General features: G+C 32.7%; 4 protein-coding genes and 1 long non-coding RNA gene across 5 annotated transcripts; 2 read left to right on the top strand and 3 right to left on the bottom strand.

Annotated features, from left to right (window-relative positions):
• The first annotated feature begins 360 nt into the window (after positions 1-360).
• On the top strand, positions 361-2,961 carry LOC144563122 (bifunctional bis(5'-adenosyl)-triphosphatase/adenylylsulfatase FHIT-like). The gene is made up of 4 exons (XM_078312520.1): positions 361-614; positions 1,982-2,128; positions 2,306-2,404; positions 2,525-2,961. Exons 1-4 carry the CDS (start codon positions 498-500, stop codon positions 2,639-2,641), a joined length of 480 nt encoding a protein of 159 aa, XP_078168646.1. The 5' UTR covers positions 361-497; the 3' UTR covers positions 2,642-2,961.
• On the bottom strand, positions 1,689-2,506 carry LOC144563124 (uncharacterized). The gene is made up of 2 exons (XR_013514267.1): positions 2,309-2,506; positions 1,689-2,131 (listed from the first exon to the last, which is right to left on the bottom strand). It is a non-coding gene; the product is annotated as an uncharacterized LOC144563124 (long non-coding RNA).
• Positions 2,962-6,314: 3,353 nt separating the features above from the next.
• LOC144563577 (protein LURP-one-related 8-like) lies at positions 6,315-7,075 on the bottom strand. Its single transcript, XM_078313069.1, has 2 exons — positions 6,833-7,075; positions 6,315-6,733 (listed from the first exon to the last, which is right to left on the bottom strand). Exons 1-2 carry the CDS (start codon positions 7,073-7,075, stop codon positions 6,356-6,358), a joined length of 621 nt encoding a protein of 206 aa, XP_078169195.1. The 3' UTR covers positions 6,315-6,355.
• A 5,191-nt stretch (positions 7,076-12,266) lies between these two features.
• On the top strand, positions 12,267-13,065 carry LOC144563501 (protein LURP-one-related 5-like). Its single transcript, XM_078312989.1, has 2 exons — positions 12,267-12,602; positions 12,690-13,065. Exons 1-2 carry the CDS (start codon positions 12,351-12,353, stop codon positions 13,062-13,064), a joined length of 627 nt encoding a protein of 208 aa, XP_078169115.1. The 5' UTR covers positions 12,267-12,350; the 3' UTR covers position 13,065.
• Positions 13,066-19,253: 6,188 nt separating this feature from the next.
• Positions 19,254-20,691, bottom strand: LOC144563576 (F-box/FBD/LRR-repeat protein At5g53840-like). Its single transcript, XM_078313068.1, has 3 exons — positions 19,762-20,691; positions 19,345-19,515; positions 19,254-19,262 (listed from the first exon to the last, which is right to left on the bottom strand). Exons 1-3 carry the CDS (start codon positions 20,689-20,691, stop codon positions 19,254-19,256), a joined length of 1,110 nt encoding a protein of 369 aa, XP_078169194.1.
• Between the last annotated feature and the right edge of the window lie 2,074 nt (positions 20,692-22,765).

Here is a 22,765-nt window from a genome sequence, read left to right as displayed (position 1 = left end):
TTGTAATAGAAGAAATTCTTTAAAAAAAACAACGGCGACTTTCACAAATTTATAGTTGTTAAAGAACCTTGTTAACTGGTCAACAATGGATTCACATCCTCTCAGGTTACCTGACTGAGCACAATTATAATCGGACGGTTCTTTAGACTGGCACGAATCGTAAAACGAACCCCTACAGTCTCTACAGGAATCGGATTGAGTCTGATCCGGCTGGAATTAATCTGGTCCGTCAGTTTCAATTTGCTCGAGTCAGGTACCTGGGAGGATACGGATCCGTCAACAATCAGGTCTCCTCAGATATATTATTCTATTGCTTTCTCATATCAGAAATCAAAACTTGTCTTCTCTCTTTGATTTATTTCTTGTCACTTGTATAGTTGTATCCCTTCAAAACCAAATGAAATAAGCAAAAAGAAGCTACTCCTTTGTTTTCTCTTCTCTTCATCTCGGTCTCGGCCCACTCGCCAAATTGACCTCCTACGGTTACCAGTTTCTCGATGGAGGAAGAGAGAGAGGTGTTCACATTTGGGCCGTACAAGAAAGACAGGAGAGAGGTGTTCTATTCCACCCCCCTCTCCTACGCCTTGGTCAACATCCGACCCGTTCTCCCTGGTATTCTCTCTCTCTTTCATCTTTTCATTTTGGCTAATTTTTATTGTAATTTACCAGTAATCAAGCATCCAATCCAACTCTCATAGGGCTGTTCATGCCCGAACCTGTAATAATAAGGGAAAAAAAAAATCTTTACCCTTGCTCGTTTTTTCGAATATGATACGGGTCGAGTAATGGATAAAAAAGTGTCATTGACATCTTAATTTGTACTTTCGATAAAATATTTTTCAAAACAAGAAAAAAAAAATACAAAACTTTATTGTATCATGTATATATATATATACTCATATATAGGGGCTGTCTAATTTGCTGCCAGCAGCACTTCGGCGAAGTGCTTACGGGGTCATATTAGCGTATTTGATGTTCAAACAACAAATTCAAACCGTTAGATGTTTAATCTATATTAAAATCTGCTTGGAGATCAAATTTTATATTTTTTGGATTTTTTTTTTACTATTTATTAAGCTGGTTTAAAAACTGTTGTTTTTATTAAATTTCTGAAGCATTGAAAACAACAGTTTTCAAACCAGCTTAATAAATAGTAAAAAAATTCAAAAAAATGTAAAATTTGGTCTCCAAGCAGATTTTATAATAGATTGAACATCTAACGGTTTAAATTTGTTATTTGAATATCAAATACTAAAATATGACCCCATAAGCACCTCGGTCGAAGTGCTTCCGGTAGTAAATTAGCCAAACTCTCTATATATATATATATAGATTTTTAAAAATTGTCTTATATGATAACGGCCACGGGTAAGATAATGAAAAAAATCATTACCCTTACTTGTATCCGATAAGGTAACGAGAAAAAAAAATCTTACTCTTACCCGTGTTTTCGGATACGATACGGGTCGGGTAAACGAATAAAAGGGTGCCATTGGCACCCCTAAACTCTCAGCCCTTACATGAATTAATCCTATTCATAGTTGCTTCATTTTTCTAATTATGTGAAATATTCAAATTGTGACTCTATTTTCAATTCTTTGTTCCTTTGCAGGTCATATCCTTTTTCCACTTTTGGAACAAGTAAAATTTTGTTTACTGATTGCTATAGACTCAAACTAATATTGGCGTTCATGTTTTCCAGGACCGGTACCAGTATGTATCAGTTGGCATTCAACATAAATTGATTTTGTTGAATTTTTCTTTCCCTTTCTTTCCTTTTTTTTTTTCATTATTCTTTAGATTTCTTTTTCTGCTATCCGGCATGTCTGGTCTTAGTCTTGTACGAACCACCTGTACCGACCGTTGTGTACCAGTTGGTATCTATTATCACTTCTTTGCAATTACACCTATCTGATACACAATTGTCAGACTTTTTACTTGAAAATATCAAATAAAAATTGTGTTTCCTCAACACAAGCAACATGTTCTCATTATACCGAGACGTGAGGTGAAGCGGTTCCCTGATCTGACAGATGATGAAATTTGCGATTTATGGATTACTGCAAGGCTAGTTGGGTCCTGCCTTGAGAAGTATCACAATGCCACTTCTCTCACATTAAACATCCAGGTTCTTTTTCTTTCAATCAAATAGAAAAGTATGCAAACATGCTTTGAATTTTTGTTCAATTCCAGCTTACCAGTTACCATGCTACACTAAAAGCAAACTGAAGACTGCGCTAAGGTATAGCATGCATTTTTATTATATTTTTTGTGCTTAATTTGGCAACATTGTTCATAATATTAGGACGGGCCCGAAGCTGGCCAGTCGGTGGAACATGTACACATTCATGTTGTGCCGAGAAAAGTTGGTGATTTCGAGAGAAAAGATGATATTTATGATGTGGTGAGTTATAATAGTAAAATTATTATATTTCTGCATTGCAATTCTTTTATGTCTTTATTATTCATTTGATTTGCTTCTTGCGGGTTATTTTTTTTATGGTACTTAATGTTTGGTAAACAGCTAGATGAAAAAGAGAAGGAATTGAAGAAAAAGCTAGACCTTGACATAGAAAGGAAAGACCGAACCTTTGAAGAAATGGTTCGTGAGGCTGATATATATCGTTCTCTGTTGGTGTAGTTGAAGCAATACTGGTATTTAGAAATTCACTGTTATTATTACTTGGTGTACTTGTTATAACCACAGTAAGTTTTTTTTGAGAGAAATAATCACAATAAGTTGTTGTTTGAATCAAAATAAGTGCTTGGGCACACATCTGATGAACAACATCATGGTAAGGAAAACTATGTTGTCAGTATCAGCAATTTATATATTCTTAGATTTGAACAGCTAAAAACTGTGTGCTGATATTTGGCTATCACCATAAGCTACATTCCTTTTGTTTTGTATATCTATATTTTTTGGCAAATGATGTCAGCTATAAAGCTCTTGCTATTTATTTATTTTTATTTTTTTCTCACTGATTAAAGTTCAAGAAGGTATCAAACTGACTCTGGTATTGTATCTTTTTTGTTCAACCATGTCACACTTATATTTTAAATTTCAGTAAGATGAAAAACAGAGATTATCTAAATGGCTACCTTTTCTTTTAGTCAATCAATGCTTATTACAAGTTCCATATGTATGTTCATTATTAGCATGCTAATAGGAAGATTAATTGAAAGAAAATCCTTTTGTGAAGAACCTAAAAAGAGGAAAAATAAAATAAAGAACAAGAGGACATTGAAGGCTTTATCACCTCATCATTTTTAGAATTTATCATATAAGACAGCAACTCAATTTATCAATTTATAGATTGGTAGATTTCTAATTTTGTAGGGTCATCTATGAACTACCAATGTTCACAAACATAAAATGGTATTGTTTACAGAAATTACAAAAAAAATTCAGAAAAAAGCACCTCTGATAGTCTCAAAACCATAGGCAACAAAAATACACTAATTAGATCTCCATATATAACCAAAAAACAATGCTGATAAACTTTGGCAAAATAAAAATGTCACTAATGAAATTTCCATTTATTTTTTCTGAAATGCATGGAGCTTCTTTAATATTCGTACAAAGGCAGATTGGACGGTCCATATCTTAACTCAAAAATTTGAGTTACCTTAGGTGATATGTATTCACATTCTACCGGATACCAATTATGAATAGAAATGGAGAACTAGTTATCTTTAAAGTATCTTTATTTAAAATCTTATATAAGACCTCCAATAAACCGTGTGTGAGCAACGGAAATTTTTTATCCACATAAATTATAAAATTCGAACATTGTCTCTTTTCTATTAAATATAGTAAGATCAGATTTATTGAGTCTGATTCATTGATTTTTTTTAAACAGTACAAAGGGAAAAAGAATAATTTATGGATTGTGAACAATGATTCTGATCCATAAAGAAATTGATTTCTGTGGCAAAAAAAATCCTCTGTAACAATTGATTTCTGCAGATACAGAGGGTTTGGTGCCGCAGAAAATTAATCCCTTCATGGATCATAATCACCTTTCACGATCCATAAACTTTTTTTTTTTGAAAATTCTCTACGTAGTTTTAAAAAAAATATTAATGAATCAGACTTAATGAGTCTGATTTTACTATATTTGATAGAAACAATGCACTCTTTCTACTTCTATACGTGTGAAATTTATAATTTCTATGGATAAAAAATTTCCGTCACCAACTGAGTATCTATGCTGGTCTAAAAAAAGGACAAGGTATAAAGATGGTCTTAACTTAACACCAAGTGAAAATAAAGACATGGAGTTGTTGGTGACTTGTATAAAGCACCAAATATTAATTATTTGGTTTAATTATATACTCATGTCAATCGTTGTTTGAAACTACAGAATGCCTTTGCCAATATTGTCAACTGGGCCACTGGGGCCTAATTGAGTATCTCAATATATTTTGTCAATGAAGAAAGCATAAAGGGAATTATTGTTAACAAATGTTTTGTTTACTGTAACATATATCTCACTTTCAATTAATAATATTTGTTATTGATCATATATTCCCTTCAACTTTCTTCATTGACAACTTTTCTTTTATAAAGTCAGTACGTAGTGTTCGGAATATAATAAAAGGCACGCACGTTTCAAATCATAGAAGGAAATCTAATTTTGACTGAAATTAATGGTCTGATTCTAGTTAAATTTTGGCGGAAATGGTTCAATTCCAGTCAAATTTTGGCCGAAATAGTCCACACAGAAACCTGATCTACTGTGAGCCGCGCATATACTACTCTCAAAAAAATTTCCATCCTGTGACTCGAACCAAGTACCTCTTAATTATCAACTAAGCGAAATACCACCACACTATATATATATGCTGCCTTTTGTTGCGAGAATACATAATACAATACAAGTGTTGAAATCGCTATTAAAGAGAAGAGTTTATGTGGCAAAAAAATCCGAGTTTCCGATTCGATTCAACCAATTCCAACCGATTTATCCAATTCCGATTTTACAGTCAAAAAAACCGATTCCGATTCCGATTCTAATTTTCCTTCTATGTTTGAAATTTTAAATAGTTCATAATTTTGATCAAAACCATGGAATAAATAACGGTCAGCGATCTAATAACGATGATATTTCAATTGAGGTTGCGGTGGACTGTAATCGCTATAGCATAAACCAGGAAAAAAAATCCAACAATTATTAGATTTTAACTGAAGTTTTAGTTGAGGTAGCTCAAATAGTTTGTAAGATTCTATTTCTTAAGAAAAATGAATTGAGATTAATTTCTATGTCTTAAAGAAAATATTTAATTTATGGAGGGTTAAAATGTATTATTGGTTTTGCGCTCCAATTATGATCCACATTCTTATTTCCGTTTTCAAAATTTAAAGTACGGTTGGTATGAACCACTCAACATGATTTTTGTATTAAAATGTGCTTGGAGAATAAATTTTATATTTTTGAAATTATTTTATTGTTATTTTAGATAAGTATAAAACCCTTCAGATGATTAGACCATCCAAAACAATAATTTTGTACATATTTAAAAAAAATAGTAAAGAAATTTAAAATAATATAAAATTTGGGCTCCAAATACATTATTTTATGAAATGTTAAGCAGTTCAGATTGACTGTTTGATGAAAATATAAATAAAGATGTGGGACATGAATGAAGCACACAACCAAAAGTACATTTTAACCCTACTCTATATGAAATTTACAAATACTACTGAAAGTATTTTTCCTCATTTGATTCTTTGGGACTAACATCTAACAACGTAACATGAATAATAGAATTTTATTTATTCACAAATTTTTATGAATATATATCTTTTATTTATTGTTGGTCTTGTGCCATTTTGTTTTAACAAAAAGCAAAGTTCACGTCATCTAACTATTTTAATATCGACAAGTTATTACTCTATTTGAATTTCAAACCTGCAATCTTCTACACGAACTGCATTTATCACTAGACCAAAGTCTCATTCTCGACATTAATTATCATTTAAATGACTAATTAGAAACTACATTCCATTAATTATTAGCATGTCCATACAAAGATGAAAGGAGAACCTTTTGTCAACTATATATGCATAAATCCAACCCAACTGTTGAGAATAATTGGAAATATAAGGGTAGAAATGTAAAATAAGGAAAAAGGGGTTAAAGTGTAATTAGGAGAATTAAGTGACTGTACCGTTAGGTACCATGTACCAACGGTAAAATGGAAATGGAAATGTATAAAAGGGGTCAACCTTCTCTCTTGTAATATATGCAACAAAAAAATATATTTTGTCTCCTCAAATTCTCATCCCTTTACAAAAATCAACACCAACAAAACAAAAGGGTGGTTTTAAAAAAATCTGCATGAAAGGTTTCTAGCTTATTCGATCCATTACAATGATAAATGCCATCACCAATTTGCAGTCGAATCCAGGCTCGATAACAAGACTAAACACATCATTTCCTAGTAACACAGATGCTTGCCCCGTTGTTTTTCGGGAAATCTGAGCCACCTTGTCCCCCCTACTGTTGTAAATTTTACAGCTTCTTTTCTCGAAGCAGCCTTCAATTCTGAAACTCGGCATTAGTTTCGGCTTGCTATTATCTGCCAAATAATTTCTCTGCAAAACTTCTGTTTGATCAAAGTTATGAAGCAATGAGTATCGCTTCATTGAGAATAATTTTGAGTTTGGTTGCTTGTTTCCGCATTCTTTGACTTCGTACGCATTCCATCTGTCATGCAAGCTCAAAATCTGCAACAATGATGTAGCAATATAAGAAATCTATATCTTGGTAGATTTGTAAATCTCCAATTTAATTTCTTTTAGGTGAATTTCTTAAAAATTACATACCCGAGGCCGTAAACAGAGGAGAGGCTTTCCATCTCCATCCATGAGCACAATCTCTTTGGTTAAATATCTTTGCCTTCTCGAGTAGTTATCAACACGAAAAACTAACTGCCCCGAATCACCGTACACCGAAAAACCATCAGTTCCTTGAAACCCCATACTCGATTTTTGCCACACCGTGAAAACCCTCGGATTGTCGAAACTTTTCGATGTTTCTCTCTTGCTCTGTGTGTGTTGCACTTGCATCCTATTCATGATCTGTTGTAGAGTGTAGTGGGAAAGAGATAATAAGACTGTAGAAGACAAATTGGTGTTGTTCCAATTTATTTGCTAAGGATTAATTGGTGACAAATGGTGTTGGTTGTCTACTTCTTATATATATATGATACTACTTGCTGCATTAATTTGGTTGTGCATGTATATATTTTATTATCATTTCCATGTGTAGCACGTTTGTTATTGAAATAAAAGCAATTTTGCATGATTATGTATAAAGAAATGGATAATTAATTAAAACAATTTTCATGTGTGTGAGCCCATATACGATGCTGCATGTGCATGGTGTCAATAAAGTGTTGAGAAAAGTATAAAGATGGTCTTCATCTAACACCACTTTAAAATAAAGATTAATTAAAGAGCACCAAGTATGTACGTATTTGATTTTAAATATATAGCTCATGCCAATCGTTGTTTGAAATTTAAGAATTAATGAACCTTCGAAAATACTTCCTAAGTGCCACCTGAATTTCATTTTTAAATGTAACTTCTCATTTAAAGGAACAATACACGCATTTCTCAGGTCCGGTCTCTATAGACCGTGTCTATATATATTGAAACCTTCAATTTTGTAAGGCCCAGGTTGATAGTGTGTTCGCTGAAGTACATTTAAGACATGTGAATTATTATGGTACACTGAATTATACTTTAAAGTTTAAACAATCGATTCAAGCCGTTCAATATGATAGATAAAATATACCTACATATCAAATTCTGCATTTTTTTGAATTTTTTTTTACTATTTATTAAGATGGGTACACAAATTCAATGGTCTGAAAATAACGATTTCATAAAATACTTAATAAATAGTAAACAACATTAAAAAAATGTAAAATTTGATCTGGAAGCATATTTTAATATATCCATCATGTTAAACGATTTGGATCGACTGTTTGGACTTTGAAAACTTTGAAAATATAATGTGTAATCGGGTGTCACAAAAAACAGTATAAGCTCCTCTTATTATAATTGTAGATTAATTAATAGTTTAATTTTGAGACATATAGCACGAAAGTACCAAAATTAGTAGCTTATATATGCTATAGTAATCATAGTCTGTTGTCTCAATTAAAAATCCATTAATATTGGAATTGTAATCACTATATATATATATATATAGAGAGAGAGAGAGAGAGAGATGGGCTATGGTGCATTGCAATGCACGGAGGGGTTTGTGCATTTGACCATAAATCTAAAATTCAAAATCCAAATGGCCGATCCAAATCGTTCATCTTGTTCTCCATATTAATATGTGCTTGGAGACCAAATTTTACATTTTTCTGAATTTTTTTACTATTTATTAAGTATTTTACAAAATTGTTGATCCAACGGTGGCTTAACAAAACAGTAAAATCAGCAGCCACCGTTGGATCAACAATTTTGTAAAATACTTAATAAATAGTAAAAAAATTCAGAAAAATGTAAAATTTGGTCTCCAAGCACATATTAATATGGAGAACAAGATGAACGGTTTGGATCGGCTATTTGGATTTTGAATTTTAGATTTATGGTCCAATGCACAAACCCCTCCGTGCATTGCAATGCACCATAGCCCATCTCTCTCTCTCTCTCTCTCTCTATATATATATATATATATTGGTCTCAATGATAGACAAATATATATTTTTTAATTTTATTTCAAGAATCAGTGTGTTGTGACGAGTGAATATTTAAGTTAAAAATGTTTGATCTAATTTTTACTCAAAAATAAAATTTGAAATTGTTTATGCATGTCATTTGGAATCTTCAATACTAATAACTTCATTTATATATGAAAAAATTGTTCTTGTACCGACTGTTTTATACATGGTAATTTGACAATCAAATCAATAAGAAAAAAATTGCCATTAAAAATGTATAAAAACAATATTATCAAGAAACATATACATTGTTCCTTTAAAATGAGAAGTTGCATTTAACAAAGACATTAAGGCGACACTTGACTTAAATTTCAAACAACGATTGACATGAGCTATATATTTAAACCAAATATATATTTAGTTGGTGCTCTTTAATTAATCTTTATCTTAAAGTGGTGTTAGATGAATACCATCTTTATACTTTTCTTGTTCAAATAAAGAAAAACTTTATGATGTCACCCAATTACGCTAGTTCTCCATTTTGCTCATATTTGGTAGAGGAGGGTTCAAATGCCTCCATGTTTTTGTGCCTCCATCATGTCTCCATCTCTCTCCATCATTTTCAAAGTTCAAACAGTCGATCCAAACTGCTCAACCTAACCTCCATACTAAAATATGTTTGGAGACCAAATTTTATATTTTTAGGAATTTTTTTACTATTTTTTTAGATAGGTACAAAAATACTGTTTTTAAATGGTTCAGATTTATTGATTTTGTACCTATCTAAAAAAATAGTAAAAAAATTCCTAAAAATATAAAATTTGGTCTCCAAACATATTTTAGTATGGAGGTTAGGTTGAGCGGTTCGGATCGACTGTTTGAACTTTAAAAATGATGGAGAGAGATGGAGGCACAAAAACATGGAGGCATTTGAACCCTCCTCTATTTTGTATCCACTTGGATGTGAACTTACAAATTAGGTTTAGAATTTGTGTGTTTTTAAAGATTTTGTAGGATGACAACTTGCATAAGTAGCACAAATATATACTACAAACTTAGGCCTCTAATATTTACAGGAATCTCCCATTAACATCAAGCAATGTACGTATCAGTATTAATTAATTTGATGGCATAAAAATAAAAGGATTCATTAAAAAAAATTATTTCAATATCTATCATCAACACTGTACATACACTAGGAATATTATTTTTCAAATTTCGACTCGAAAATGTAATAATATGTATTTGAGAAAAAATATAATATTAAAATTGAGAAAATAAAATCAAATAGAATGCAATATCAAAATATGTATGGAAATTTCAATAAATGAGGACATAATAAAGTAATTAATTAATTTCGTATATAAAATTAAGTATGCTCCGTACATTTTTTTTTATGAATATATATATACATGTTACTGAACATTTAAACAACTTTTGTCATCCGATTGATTAAAATTATTAATGCACGATCGATGGATCCATTGATTAAAAATGCTTTATGATCTGACGTATTTTATAAGTTTCAAAATCCAACCACATGTATGAAACATCATTTTTTTTTAGAATGAATTATGCTTCTTTTTATATAAACAAATATTGATTACATGGTTTAAAGAATTATGAGTAGTAATCCTTCTAATCTACTTAGAATTAAAAAAGAAAGTATATTAAATAAAAAAAATAAAAAATATAGCTTTTTGTTTCCACCATCCATGTATTCATCTATTCAAGAATCCCTATAAAGAGGGAAGGTCTAGCGAAAAGTGTACTAAAATTGAGGAATTCAATTCCTCTATTATTTATACATCTTGATATCACATGTTGAAAAATATGCTAAATTGAGGAGGAATTCAATTACTTTATTATTTTAACGGTGATATATCTTGATATCATATGTTTATATTTTTGCAAATTTAATGTTCAAATAGTCGATCTGAATTGTTCAACATGATTTCCATATTAAATTGTGCTTGGAGACCAAATTTTACATTTTTTTTAAAATTATTTTAGTTTCATTTAGATTTTTATTTTAAATCGTTGTTTTTCAATGATCTAGAATTGTCTCAAAACAACAATTTTGTACACATCTTAATAAATGCTAAAAAAATTCTAAAATTTGGTCTCCAAACATATTTTAATACGGAGATCATGTTCAACGGTTTGGACTTTAAATTTGCAAAAGTAACTTATAAACATATGGTATCAAGATGTATTACCATAGAACGAGATAATTGAATCTCTCCTCTTTAAAATTTTAATTTTTGCAAACATTAATACATTTAGCTCTCCTTATTAAATGTTATTATATGACACTTATTCCGCCCCTGATCACTAAGTTCGTATTTCTTCAGCAAGTTCATTCACCGTTTTAATTAATGTGTTCGATATTTTTTTATGAGTGAGTCTATGGTACTATGCATATCACGGGTTGTTACCGTGCTACGGCTCTATATTTGAGTTTTCAAATCCTAACGGTCGATCCGAACCGTTCATCTTGTTCTCCATATTAATATGTGTTTGGAGACCAAATTTTACATTTTTTTGAAATTTTTTTACTATTTTTTTAGATATTTAGAATATCACTTGATCTGAAAATTCTGGACCATCCAAAAACAGTGATTTTCAATAAATTTCAAAAAATAGTAAAAAAATTTCAAAAAATGTAAAATTTGGTCTCCAAACACATATTAATATGGAGAACAAGATGAACGGTTCGGATCGACCGTTAGGATTTGAAAACTCGAATATAGAGCCGTAGCACGGTAACAAATCGTAATATGCATAGTACCATAGACTCACTCATTTTTTATATCGTTCTCTCCATATTATAAACTACGAAATTTGAAGTATCTCTCTGATTCCTTTCGTGTGCATATCCATTGGTTGTTCGGTAATTTGATGGAATTGAATCGTTCTATAAGCACTGGCGAAGCTCCATTCATTGAATTGGGATAGGCAATTGTCTATCTCTAGATTTTGAAAACTAGTTATAAGTATATGTATAATCGAACTGTTCCATATAAGTCTATATTACGCGTAGCATATTAGCATTTTTTCTAAAAGTTATATTGGGTAAATATGTGAGTTATTAGATTTTTAGATGGTAAATATGTAATTACAAAAATTTGAATGGTAAATACGTAATTTCACAGTTTTTGAGTGATATATATGAAATTCTTCCAAAAAAAAAAAGAATAGAAAATATTAATGTGGTAGGCGTTTTTTTTTTTTTTTTGTAATATCAAAATGGAGATGAAGTGTATATAAAAAATGATGCTTGTTAAATTCCAAAGTTGCTAGAGATGTCCCTTCTCACTGAGAACTCTGAACAATGAACTACCAAATATAACTCAAAACTTCTCCATTTATACATACAAATGGAGACGAACTGGATAGTTCACATACGCGTCCAAAAGAGCTTTCTCTCGTCATAGTGTCATAATTAATCATGCAAAATTGCCTTATTTAAATAACAAAACGTGCTACACATGAAAATAATAAAAATATACAACCAAATTTACGGAGCAAGTAGAATCATATATATATATACATACATATACATACTACATAACCAACACATCCTAAACAAACAAACTGAACAACCCCAATTTGTCTTCTCCCCTCTTACTATCACTTTCCCACTACACTCTACATAACAAATCATGAGTAGGATGCAAGTGCTGCATACAGAGAGCAAGAGAGAGACATCGAAAAATGTCGACAAACCGAGGGTTTTCACGGTGTGGCAAAAGTCAAGCATGGGGTTTCAAGGAACTGACGGTTTCTCAGTGTATAGCGATTCTGGCCGGTTAGTTTTTCGTGTGGATAACTACTCGAGAAGACAAAAGTATTTAACCAAAGAGATTGTACTCATGGATGGGGATGGGAAGCCTCTCCTCTGTTTACGGCCTCGGGTATGTATTTTTATATATAAGAAAATTGGAGAATTAAAAATCTACCAAGTATAAATTTCTTATTATGCTATATATATATTGTTGCAGATTTTGAGCATGCATGACAGATGGAACGCGTACAAAGTCGAAGAATGTGGCCACAAGCAACCAAATTCAAAATTATTCTCAATGAAGCGATACTCGAATGTTCAAAACTTTGATCAAACAGAAGTTCTTCAGAGAAATTATACAGATAATAGCAACCCAAAATTAATGCCGAGTTTCAGAATTGAAGGCTGCTTCAAGAAAAGAAGCTGTAAAATCTACAACAGTAGAGGGGATCAGGTGGCTCAGATTTCCCGAAAAACAACGGGGCAAGCCTCCGTGTTACTAGGAAATGATGTGTTTAGTCTTGTTATCCAGCCCGGGTTCGACTGCAAATTGGTGATGGCTTTTGTGATTGTAATGGATCGCATACACTAGAAACTTTTCATGCAGAACTTTTCTGAGTATCAAATTAGATCTTCATTATGTTCTTCATTGGGATGACTTACTAAATTATTGAAAGCTTTTCTTCCAAAAAAATATTGAGAAACATTGAAATTGCTTAGGATATCAGGAATTCTACAAAGAAAACTATGATAAACTTTAGATTTGAATATACAATTTTATGTACATTACTGCTACTGGAACGAAGAAAAATGATAGCATTGTATTATTGTTGACCATGTTAACAGAATGATTGTCATATATTGGATAAAGATCTCTTAAAAAAAGTTCCTTCAAAATTTGTACAATATGAGAATTTATCTTTAGTATTGTGACTGAAAAACTTAAAACTTAAAATATCTCTGGTAAATTATACTTAAAAATTTAAAAACTTGACCTTTATCTTTATCAAAAAAAAAATTCCAACTTTAATAATTCTGATAAAATTAGCAATCTGATTGAATATTGATCTTTATTGATATATTTCACCGCATTTACAATGTGTACTACATGGTGTATATATATATAGGCTAAAAAGCTGTTGAAACTATGCCTAAAGTAGAAAAGAAAAGTAACGGTACGTACAAAACAGAAAAAGAAATATTGTGCTAAGAATAAGTAGCAAAAGTAAAATAAATTCAATAAAAAAAAAGTAAAAAATAAAATAAAAAATGTATGGGGGCTGCTATGTGTATCCAATAAATACACCTCCCATGCCTATTTCTCTCAAGTATTTCTAATAAATTCCTTAATTTATTTGAACTTTCTTCATTGAAAAAATATATTGAGACTCTCAATTAGGCCCCACTTGATAATATTTTGTGAGGACGTACACCCACTTGATCACAATAATATATAGCAAAGGGCATCTTCTAGCTTCAAACAACGATTGCCATGAGTTATATAATTAAACCGAGTAATATTTGGTGCTTTATACAAGTCACCAACAACTCCATGTCTTTATTTTCACGTGGTGTTAAGTGAAGACCATCTTTATACCTTCCTTACCTTTTTCTTGAGACCAGTACAAATAACCAATTTCTGTTCATTATTGGAGGTTTTATATAAGATTTTAAATTAAGATACTTTAAGATTTCTGATCTACTTCTCCATCTCTGTTCATTATTGGTATATATCCGTTAGAATGTAGAACCTATAAATTGTTACAAGCAACAGATCAGAGGGAATTTGAAGATTTTTCTTTAAATAGAAATTAAAATATTTAATTCTTGACACTTATCAAAATTTGTTCTACAACATCAAAATTCATATATATTAAACATCCTAAATTAAAAAGGCATCGAATAAATTAAATGCCTCATAAAACCAAAATAACTTAGTACCAAAAGCTAAATTAAATTTCCATTTTTTTCATACAACTAGAGATGATCTTGATTCATCACATCCAACGAGATCATACCCATCAGAAAGTGTCATAATAATGTGATTTTCCATTAATTGAGGAAGCAACGTGCTAAGCCGAACAATAATAAAAAATAATACACGATCGACCAAGTAAAAGTAGCAACGCATATAATAAGTGTATATATATAGAGTTAGGCTGGGGTGCTATGGATAGCATAGTGGCATCTATGCTACGGCTCAATATTTGAGTTTTCAAAATCCAAACGGTCGATCCGAACCGTTCATCTTATTCTCCATATTAATATCTGCTTGGTGACCAAATTTTACATTTTTCTGAATTTTTTTACTATTTATTAAGTATTTTACAAAATTGTTGATCCAACGGTGGCTGCACAAAACAGTAAAACCGTTGGATTAGCGATTTTCAAAGTGGCTTAATAAATAGTAAAAAAATTCAGAAAATTATAAAATTTGGTCTCCAAGCAGATATTAATATGGAGAATAAGATGAACGGTTCGGATCGACCATTTTGATTTTGAAAACTCGAATATTGAGCCGTAGCATAGAGGACACTATGCTATCCATAGCACCCCAGCCTAACTCATATATATATATATATAACCATCCACACTGGTCACCAAATCTAAGCCAATAATTGAACCACCTCTCTGTCTTCTCCCTCTCTCTCTACAGAATACAGACTGTTGAGTGCTCTCATCTGTTTACGGCCTCGGGTATGTGATGCTACGTATATTTCAGGAAAAATAAATGGACATTTCATTAGGGATTTTTCAATTTAATTTGTCATAGTTTATCAGCATTGCTGTTAAATAGGTACGTATATTGGTTGCCTTTGTTTTTGAGATTCAATCAGAGGTGCTTGCTCTGGATTTTTTGTTTTATAAATTTATTTTAGTAAACAATACCATAATTTTTTTTTTGTGGATATTTGCAGTTCCTACATGGCCTTATAAAATTTTCAAATCTACCAAGCTATACTAGCTATATATTGATGCATTGGATAGCTATATATCTCATATGATAAGTTCATGAGTTTCAGTAAAAGAAGGATATATTTTTATGAATTGACTTTATTTGTGACATGCCTCGTTCATAATTTATTATGCTACATATATAATATTGGTCATAGATTATGAGCATGCACGACAGATGGAATGCGTATGGAGTTGAAGAGTGCCTTTTTAACAAGCAACCAAACTCAAAACTATTCTCAATGAAGCGATACTCAATGCTCCAAAACGTTGATAAAGCAGAGGTACTTGTAAAAACATCTGCAGATAATAACAAACCAAAGCTAGTGCCAGGTTTCAGAATTGAAGGCTGCTTTGAAAGAAGAAACTGCAAAATTTACAACAGCAAAGGGGAGGAGGTGGCACAAATTTCTAGGAAAACGATCGGCGAAACATCCTCCATGTTACTAGGAAATGATGTGTTTAGTCTCGTTATTCAGCCTGGATTCAATTGCAGCATGGTGATGGCTTTTGTGATTGTAATGTATCGATTATGTTAAAGCCTTCAATATTTACTCTTTTTTTTTTTTCCCCTCTTTATAGGTTTTTGACAAAAGGATTATCTTTCAATCTTTATATTGACATGCGCATAATTAATGAACATACATAAGGAGATTAATGTAATGAGAGTTTCCTAATAAAAATCCTCTAGCGATGTACCATTAGAAAGGTTCAAACTTAGAGGCATTGTATATTACTTGATGTTTGAACTCAGAAAGGTTGCTTTTAAAAAAAAATCCTCTAGTCTAAAAAGCAAGGACCAGTCAAAAGAATTGGTACAATTCTAAATTAGCCAAAAATTGTTAGTTTACTTTGAACTTTGTCGATGATAAAAACCAATAGAAAGAACATTTATAGCAGACATCATTAGCTAAAAGTTTTAGATATACAAATCAAACAAAAAAAAAAATGTAGTTTATGGTGATAGCCAGGTATACAATACACACGAGCGAGAATTGGGTGGAGATCCATTGGTGAGTGGGCTGACACAGAGCGGAGGGGAGAACAAGATTGGCTTCTATTTTGTTTATTTCTTTCTTTCGTTTAAATGGGTGTTATTCTGCTATTGGTGAAGAAAGTGACAAGGACCAAGTAAAAAAGAGTAGAGCAGTCTTGATTGTTGATTGAGATCAGAGAGCAATAGAATAATATATCTGAGACCTGATTGTTGACCAGTAGTTTTCAATTTAGAGTTTCAAGTGGCAGTTATTATACTGACAACACAAAATTATGAACTCTAGTTCATGTAGCAGTTAGATTTCATAATTTTTGTTTTGTACAAGATCTGGGTGCAAGCGCCCGAAACAAAAGCAACAGCTGCATGTAACATACATTGTTCTGTAACATACCAGCGTAGTGCTGGTTTGGGCAGCTTTAATTTGACATGGTGCAACATGACCCTAATGCTGTTAATTTTATAAATTTCTAGAACCATATGTAAGAATTTCTTTCAAGTGGCTGAATAGAAGTGCTAAATAAAGGATTCTATGAGGATGTTGAACAGCTCAATTGAGCCACAGATATCGAAACAGAGCCAAATACTACTACAAAATGGTGTAACATTAACTGGGCAAAACCATAACAACCATGTTTAAATGGCATTAGACATGCAATTAAAGAGTTGACAATAATCGGACATGATCTACTACCAATTGAAAATGTTTTAACTGACATATAAGACGAGCCAAAATACCAGAATATATCCCATTCTTTTCATAATCATTAAGGAAATGGGATACAACAGTAGTCGGAATAAGATATGCTCCATATGTTTTCAGCATCATCACCCCTGTATACCTAAACTACCTTTTTAAGGCAAATAAAGACAGAATTAGAAAGAAAATCACAAGTAAATAATATGGGATTATTTCAATTCTTTCCTGCATGATGCCAGGCTATAAGGTGAAAGCATCAAAGTAGTTACATAAAAACATATACCAGTACCCAAACAGTGATATTCAGCACCGAACCTGCCTAAATTGAATCCTCGTGAAAAGATAATTGTAATACTTATTTTGCATATGCAACAAGTTTAATTTTATTTCATGAAGTGTACGTATTGAGACATACAATACTACAAGGATAGTGAAACAGTTTTGGTACTCTCGATTTCAAAACCCTGGGAAATTTTTTAACCTACATGTGCATCGCTATTGAAAATAAAATTACAATCCATTGAGGAGAAATGGAAACTTCTATGTTGACCAATAAATTAAAAGGGTTTACAATAAAATCAGAATTAAGGGCAGCACCAGTTTAAATTTCAGGAAGATCTGAAGCGCCACATGCATATGAAGTTACCAGGCAAAGGTTACTGTCTTAATAGGAAACAATGGACAACATTTTTTGCACCTTCTTTTGTTCCTCATGGATCAGTCATACACAATATTAAGGATTGCAATTGGTAAAGCAAGCAATTAGATTGCTTAGTCTTGCATAATTAAACTGCCAATCAATCCCAAATTGAGCCCCAATCATTCAGTGTTAGATCCAATTATGTCAGTAGAGTCTCATATTAACCTTTCAATTATTTCAACTACAATTCCAAGCACATCTACCAGTCTAAATTAAAGCCAACCAGAATTCAAATTTAAGACAACAAAACATAAACTATACTCAATTAAGACAATAGAAAGTACAATGAGAGAAAGGAAAAAAAAAACTAGTACCAGTGTGTTACCAGTTCAGCACTAGTACTGTACAAGTACTAATACCGATACTTGGAAATTAATAAAGTAGCTGTAAATTCACTGACCACCCTCACTAATACACTTTTAAAGAGAACATAGTCATCATTATACCAAAACAAACTCAACAGGAACAGCTGTCAACAAAGTCTCCATGTTGAAATTGGGATTCAAAATGAATAGTTAGGAAACAAGCTCACAAAGGTTTTCAAATCAAGGTTGTGTCTGTGATGTACTTGTATTGTTAATTAAGAAAACTGTAGAAGAGGGAAGTTCCTGGTCAGTATTAACATGCCTAAATCTTCCCTAAAAGTTTATAGGCATCTTCAGAATAGCTATAATCGTACTCTTTCTTTAAGATTGAAACATTACTCAAATGTTAAGCATTTCATCCCTTCTTCTTGTTTTTTTTGTTCTCCTTCGTTTTGGTATATCTTTTTAAACTGTTAAAACTAAAACTTCAACTGAGTTAAATCAGCAAAAATACAACTAAGTTGATATATAATTTTGTCTAAGAGAAATAAATATCACCAAGGACCAACATAACAATAAGAAAAAGTAAAAGCATTCCACATCAACATGCATGTATGCCCAAATTGAGTCTAACTTTACATAGGAGTGAGCCAAAAACAAAAGCATTTGTAGTATTGCTTTTAACAACATGCTTCAGACATAATTAGAACCATGTGAAAACAACACAACTAGGATATTTAGCTCCAACAAAAATAATCAATACAAGCAAAGCAATGAAAACGATTTCATTTAGTAGGATTACGCAAGTCGAAGTTACGAGCTTACCACCTGAATGCTTTATAATCCATACTCATCAACTTCATGAATGCTTTATTATCCATCTCCGAATGGAGATTTTTGAAAATTGCATACCGGTAATTACCATCAGCATTACGTGGTAGCTTTGATCCTGCATCTCTCATCCTCCTTTTCTGAAATAAGTTAGAAGACTCAACGATCAATACTTTGATTTAAGAGCTAAGGTAAGAAAGGTGAAAATGAAATTAAGTACCTGGGCTGTTGAGTATTAGGGATAAAGAGAAGATAGAAAATCTTGCCACATCAACAACTTAAAAAGATTATACTCATCAAAGAATCTTCACCCATTCATATGATAGCACATATATTGAAATTCTAGACATTTAGGTTACAAAAATAAAAATAAAAAAGTTTATGCACCTCATGAAATAGTTTCAGTGATTCCAGAACAGGACAATTATGAAGCATCCTCAAGACAGCTTCAAAATTATGCTCATGAAAGCAAAGGGTCACATCCAAGTGCTTCAAATTAGAAAATTTCGGCACATCTTTTCCATATTCCAACAAGATAGGAATTGGGTCCTTTACATCCTGTGAAAATTACGCACATGTCAAGAATATCCAAGCACCAACCTACAGTTGTACTGTAGGTTACCAACTAATAACAAAAAGCTGCCACTCATACCAGTATCAGATGCATATCTGACATGTCATGACAAAACCGCTTTAAATTAAAAAAAAAAAAAACACATATCAACTCACATCGGGGATGCACAAAAAAACAAGAAAAAAAACTTGTGAAAAAAAATAATAATTAAGAGGGGTAAGGTTTATTACTCTGCTCTCTTTTGCATACAGTCTTAGCTCTTCCACATGTGAGATCCAATTTAGCAGCCCAGAAACAGCACTAACATCTCTCTCATCAAGATCATAAAGGTTAATGACAACTTTTTTCAATAAAGGAACATCTCCATGGATATTAGACAGACTTCGAACACTGTGCTGAGTTTCCAAATGAAGTGACTCCAATGAAGGAAGAGATAACACCACATTATGATGTTGTCTAAAACTGAGGCTAATAATCAGTTTGAGCTTTTTTATTGTCTGGGAGGAAATGCTAAGCCCATGACTAAGGTTTACATCAAGATGTAAATCTTCCAAGCAACACAATTGGGAGAAAAGTGGGTTGAAATGTTCCAGGTCAGTCCTTACCAATCCAAGGGAAAGGGTTCTCAGGCAGGTTAAACTGATTTTAGAAGGAAACTTAAATTTTGGATAGTCCCGACAAGATAGGCCATATTCCAAAGCAGGTACGCGATCAAGCGAGAGCCACCTCAGAGTGGTCATGGTTAAGATAATGGGAAGGATAGTTGAGAAATCTGCATACCAGAAACCTTCAATGGTGAGGTGGCGCAACTCGAGGCAGCGGGCCTTGGTAAGTAAGGAACAAAGAAATGAGGCATTTCGTCGGTCACAGCGGGAGATTTCGAGGTGTAAGCTGAGGAGAGGGTGGTAGGGATTGCGGCAGAGTAGCGCACGTTCGGCCATGGCAACGAAGTTGTCTTTCTCAGGTTGGGGGTAAGGAAGGTCTTCGCTGATGAACGCAAGGGAAGGAGAGGCCTTCCAAAGGTGGCGGAAGGAGCGGCAGAGAACGGAAGTGCGAGCGGCAATGTGAGTGGGGAGGAATGAGAGGATTGTGAGGAGCAATGCGTAGGGGAGATTGGAAAGACGGTCGATTTGGTTTGAATTTGTTTTGGAGTTCGCCATGGCAGCAGCCTAGCGGGAAAAGGAATGACCGGAAGGAAGGGGAAGAGGGTTGAGCGGGAAGCACGAACTGCGCGCTAATTTGGAGAATCGAGGTTCTACTTCCGCTGCATTTTCCCGCGTCCTTTGGTTAGTTTTAGGCACGATAATTTATTTCAAGTGTTTGGGTTGTTTCTTTTTGAGGAAAAACCAGTAGGCAAATCAGTATCCTCCCAGGTACCTGACTCAACACAATTGAAACGTACTACTCAGATTTACTCTCAGCTGATCGGGATTCGGGATGACAGATGGGGCAGGATCATTTGTGCTTTGAGATGCGTGCCAATCCATTTTCGGACCGTCCAATTCAATTCTACTCAGTCAGGTAACCTGAGGGGATACGAATTCGGCATTGTTTGGGTTGTTTTAGTTTCTTTGGTAAGTCTATGGACCGGATAAAAAAGTATTATGTAATCGCTCTCAGAATTGATATATGATATATGTAGTGGAACATGGGCCAAGGCCCAAGAGTTTACGGATTTCTTTTACAAATTCACACGTTCATGAGGAAAGTGTAAGGCTATGAGGTCGTTGGATGAGCCAGAGACAGGGAAAAGTATCCTAACAGGTACTGTAAAATATTCCCCTTACTTTACGGTGTGAGATTAATTCTCATCCGCTTTGAGATTCGCGCTATTGTAGGAGGCAGTATTATTGGGCTTTGAGATTCGTGCGAACTTAAAATGAACGGTCCAGATTCGATAATTGTAAAAGATTCCCTATTATGGTACCGGGAAGGATCTGAATTCCAGAGACAGCCAGTAAGATGATAAACCAAATTCAATGTTGCTGAAATATGAAGATTTATGTTTAATTTTCAATAATGAAGATGAGGAGAACTTCAATAATCATCATTGATGCGCTGTGCAAAAGTCTTACAAACATTTCAATTTGAAGTGAGGTAGAATCGCTGAGTATTGACTAGAATGTTGGTTCTCTTTTAGTGAGAATTTAATATAGAAAATATGAATATTTAGACATCTGAACTTAATTTTAAGTTGTAGTTAAAACTAAAAGACATTTAAGATTAAATTCTCTAAATAAAAAAAAAACATGACAGATTTACTGTTACATTGTACCAGTATAATTCCATTCTTTTTATAATGATTAAGGAAATGGGGTACGACAGTAGTCCAAATAAGACATCCTATGTTTTCAGCATCATCACCCCTGTTTACTTAAACTACTTTTTAAGGCAAATAAAGACAGAAATAGAAAGAAAATCACAAGCAAATAACATGGGATTTTTTTTTTCAATTCTCTCCTGCATGATGCCAGCCAGGATATAAGGTGTCAGCATCAAGGTAGTTAAAAAAAAAACATATACCAGTACCCGACTAGTGATACTCAGGACTAAAACCTGCCTAAATTGATTCCTCGTGAAAAGATACTTGTTATACTTATTTTGCACATGTAAGAAGTTAAATTTTATTTCATGAAGTTTACAAAAGTATTGGTACTGTCAAGGAACCCTCGGTCGAAGCTTGATATTTGAAACCCACTAAACTAAAGCCCTCTACAAATGTATGTTTTTTTAGAAAATTATGAGAAATAACATGAAGCTACAATATACCTGAAGCGTCATTAGATTAAAAGGGTTTAGAATTTTAAATTTAAGGTAGATCTGAAGCGCCATGTGCATATGAAGTTACCTGGCAATGGTTACTGACTTACTGTCTTAATGGGAAACAATGGACAACATTTATGCTCCTTCTTTTGTTCCTCACGAATCAGTCAGAGACAATATTTAAGGATTCCAATTGGTAAAGCAAGACATTAGATTGCTTAGTCTTGCATAATTTAATTGCCAATCAATTCCCAACTGAGCCCCAATCAGTGTTTAAGTTCCAACTATGTCAGTAGAGTCTCATATTAACCTTTATATAAATTATTATGTCCCAACTGACTCAAAATTCCAACCTTTTTATCCCAAATTCTCCTTAATTGTTTTTAGCAACTGTTACTATGAGTAGCTGGAACCATAAGCTCTACAATGAGCTTACATTCAAAGAAAAAGGTTATTGTTCTTTTCCTGTGT

This window comes from Carex rostrata, chromosome 12 (genome assembly GCF_964058835.1).
Source record: "Carex rostrata chromosome 12, lpCarRost1.2, whole genome shotgun sequence".
NCBI classification, from domain to species: domain Eukaryota; kingdom Viridiplantae; phylum Streptophyta; class Magnoliopsida; order Poales; family Cyperaceae; genus Carex; species Carex rostrata.
The sequence above is the reverse complement of the archived record's forward strand: the minus strand, read 5'-3'. Positions and strand labels throughout refer to the sequence as shown.

What these genes read in the sequence shown, in the direction of transcription:
- LOC144563122 (XM_078312520.1), top strand. Translation starts at nt 498, where the DNA reads ATGGAGGAAGAGAGAGAGGTGTTCACATTTGGGCCGTACAAGAAAGAC. An exon ending in CTCTCACATTAAACATCCAG is followed by an intron (nt 2,129 to 2,305) that starts GTTCTTTTTCTT and finishes TCATAATATTAG; the next exon opens with GACGGGCCCGAAGCTGGCCA. An exon ending in AAGATGATATTTATGATGTG is followed by an intron (nt 2,405 to 2,524) that starts GTGAGTTATAAT and finishes TTTGGTAAACAG; the next exon opens with CTAGATGAAAAAGAGAAGGA.
- LOC144563577 (XM_078313069.1), bottom strand. Translation starts at nt 7,075, where the DNA reads ATGCAAGTGCAACACACACAGAGCAAGAGAGAAACATCGAAAAGTTTC. An exon ending in TCCTCTGTTTACGGCCTCGG is followed by an intron (nt 6,734 to 6,832) that starts GTATGTAATTTT and finishes TCATTGTTGCAG; the next exon opens with ATTTTGAGCTTGCATGACAG.
- LOC144563501 (XM_078312989.1), top strand. Translation starts at nt 12,351, where the DNA reads ATGAGTAGGATGCAAGTGCTGCATACAGAGAGCAAGAGAGAGACATCG. An exon ending in TCCTCTGTTTACGGCCTCGG is followed by an intron (nt 12,603 to 12,689) that starts GTATGTATTTTT and finishes ATATTGTTGCAG; the next exon opens with ATTTTGAGCATGCATGACAG.
- LOC144563576 (XM_078313068.1), bottom strand. Translation starts at nt 20,691, where the DNA reads ATGGCGAACTCCAAAACAAATTCAAACCAAATCGACCGTCTTTCCAAT. An exon ending in TGTATGCAAAAGAGAGCAGA is followed by an intron (nt 19,516 to 19,761) that starts GTAATAAACCTT and finishes TAATTTTCACAG; the next exon opens with GATGTAAAGGACCCAATTCC.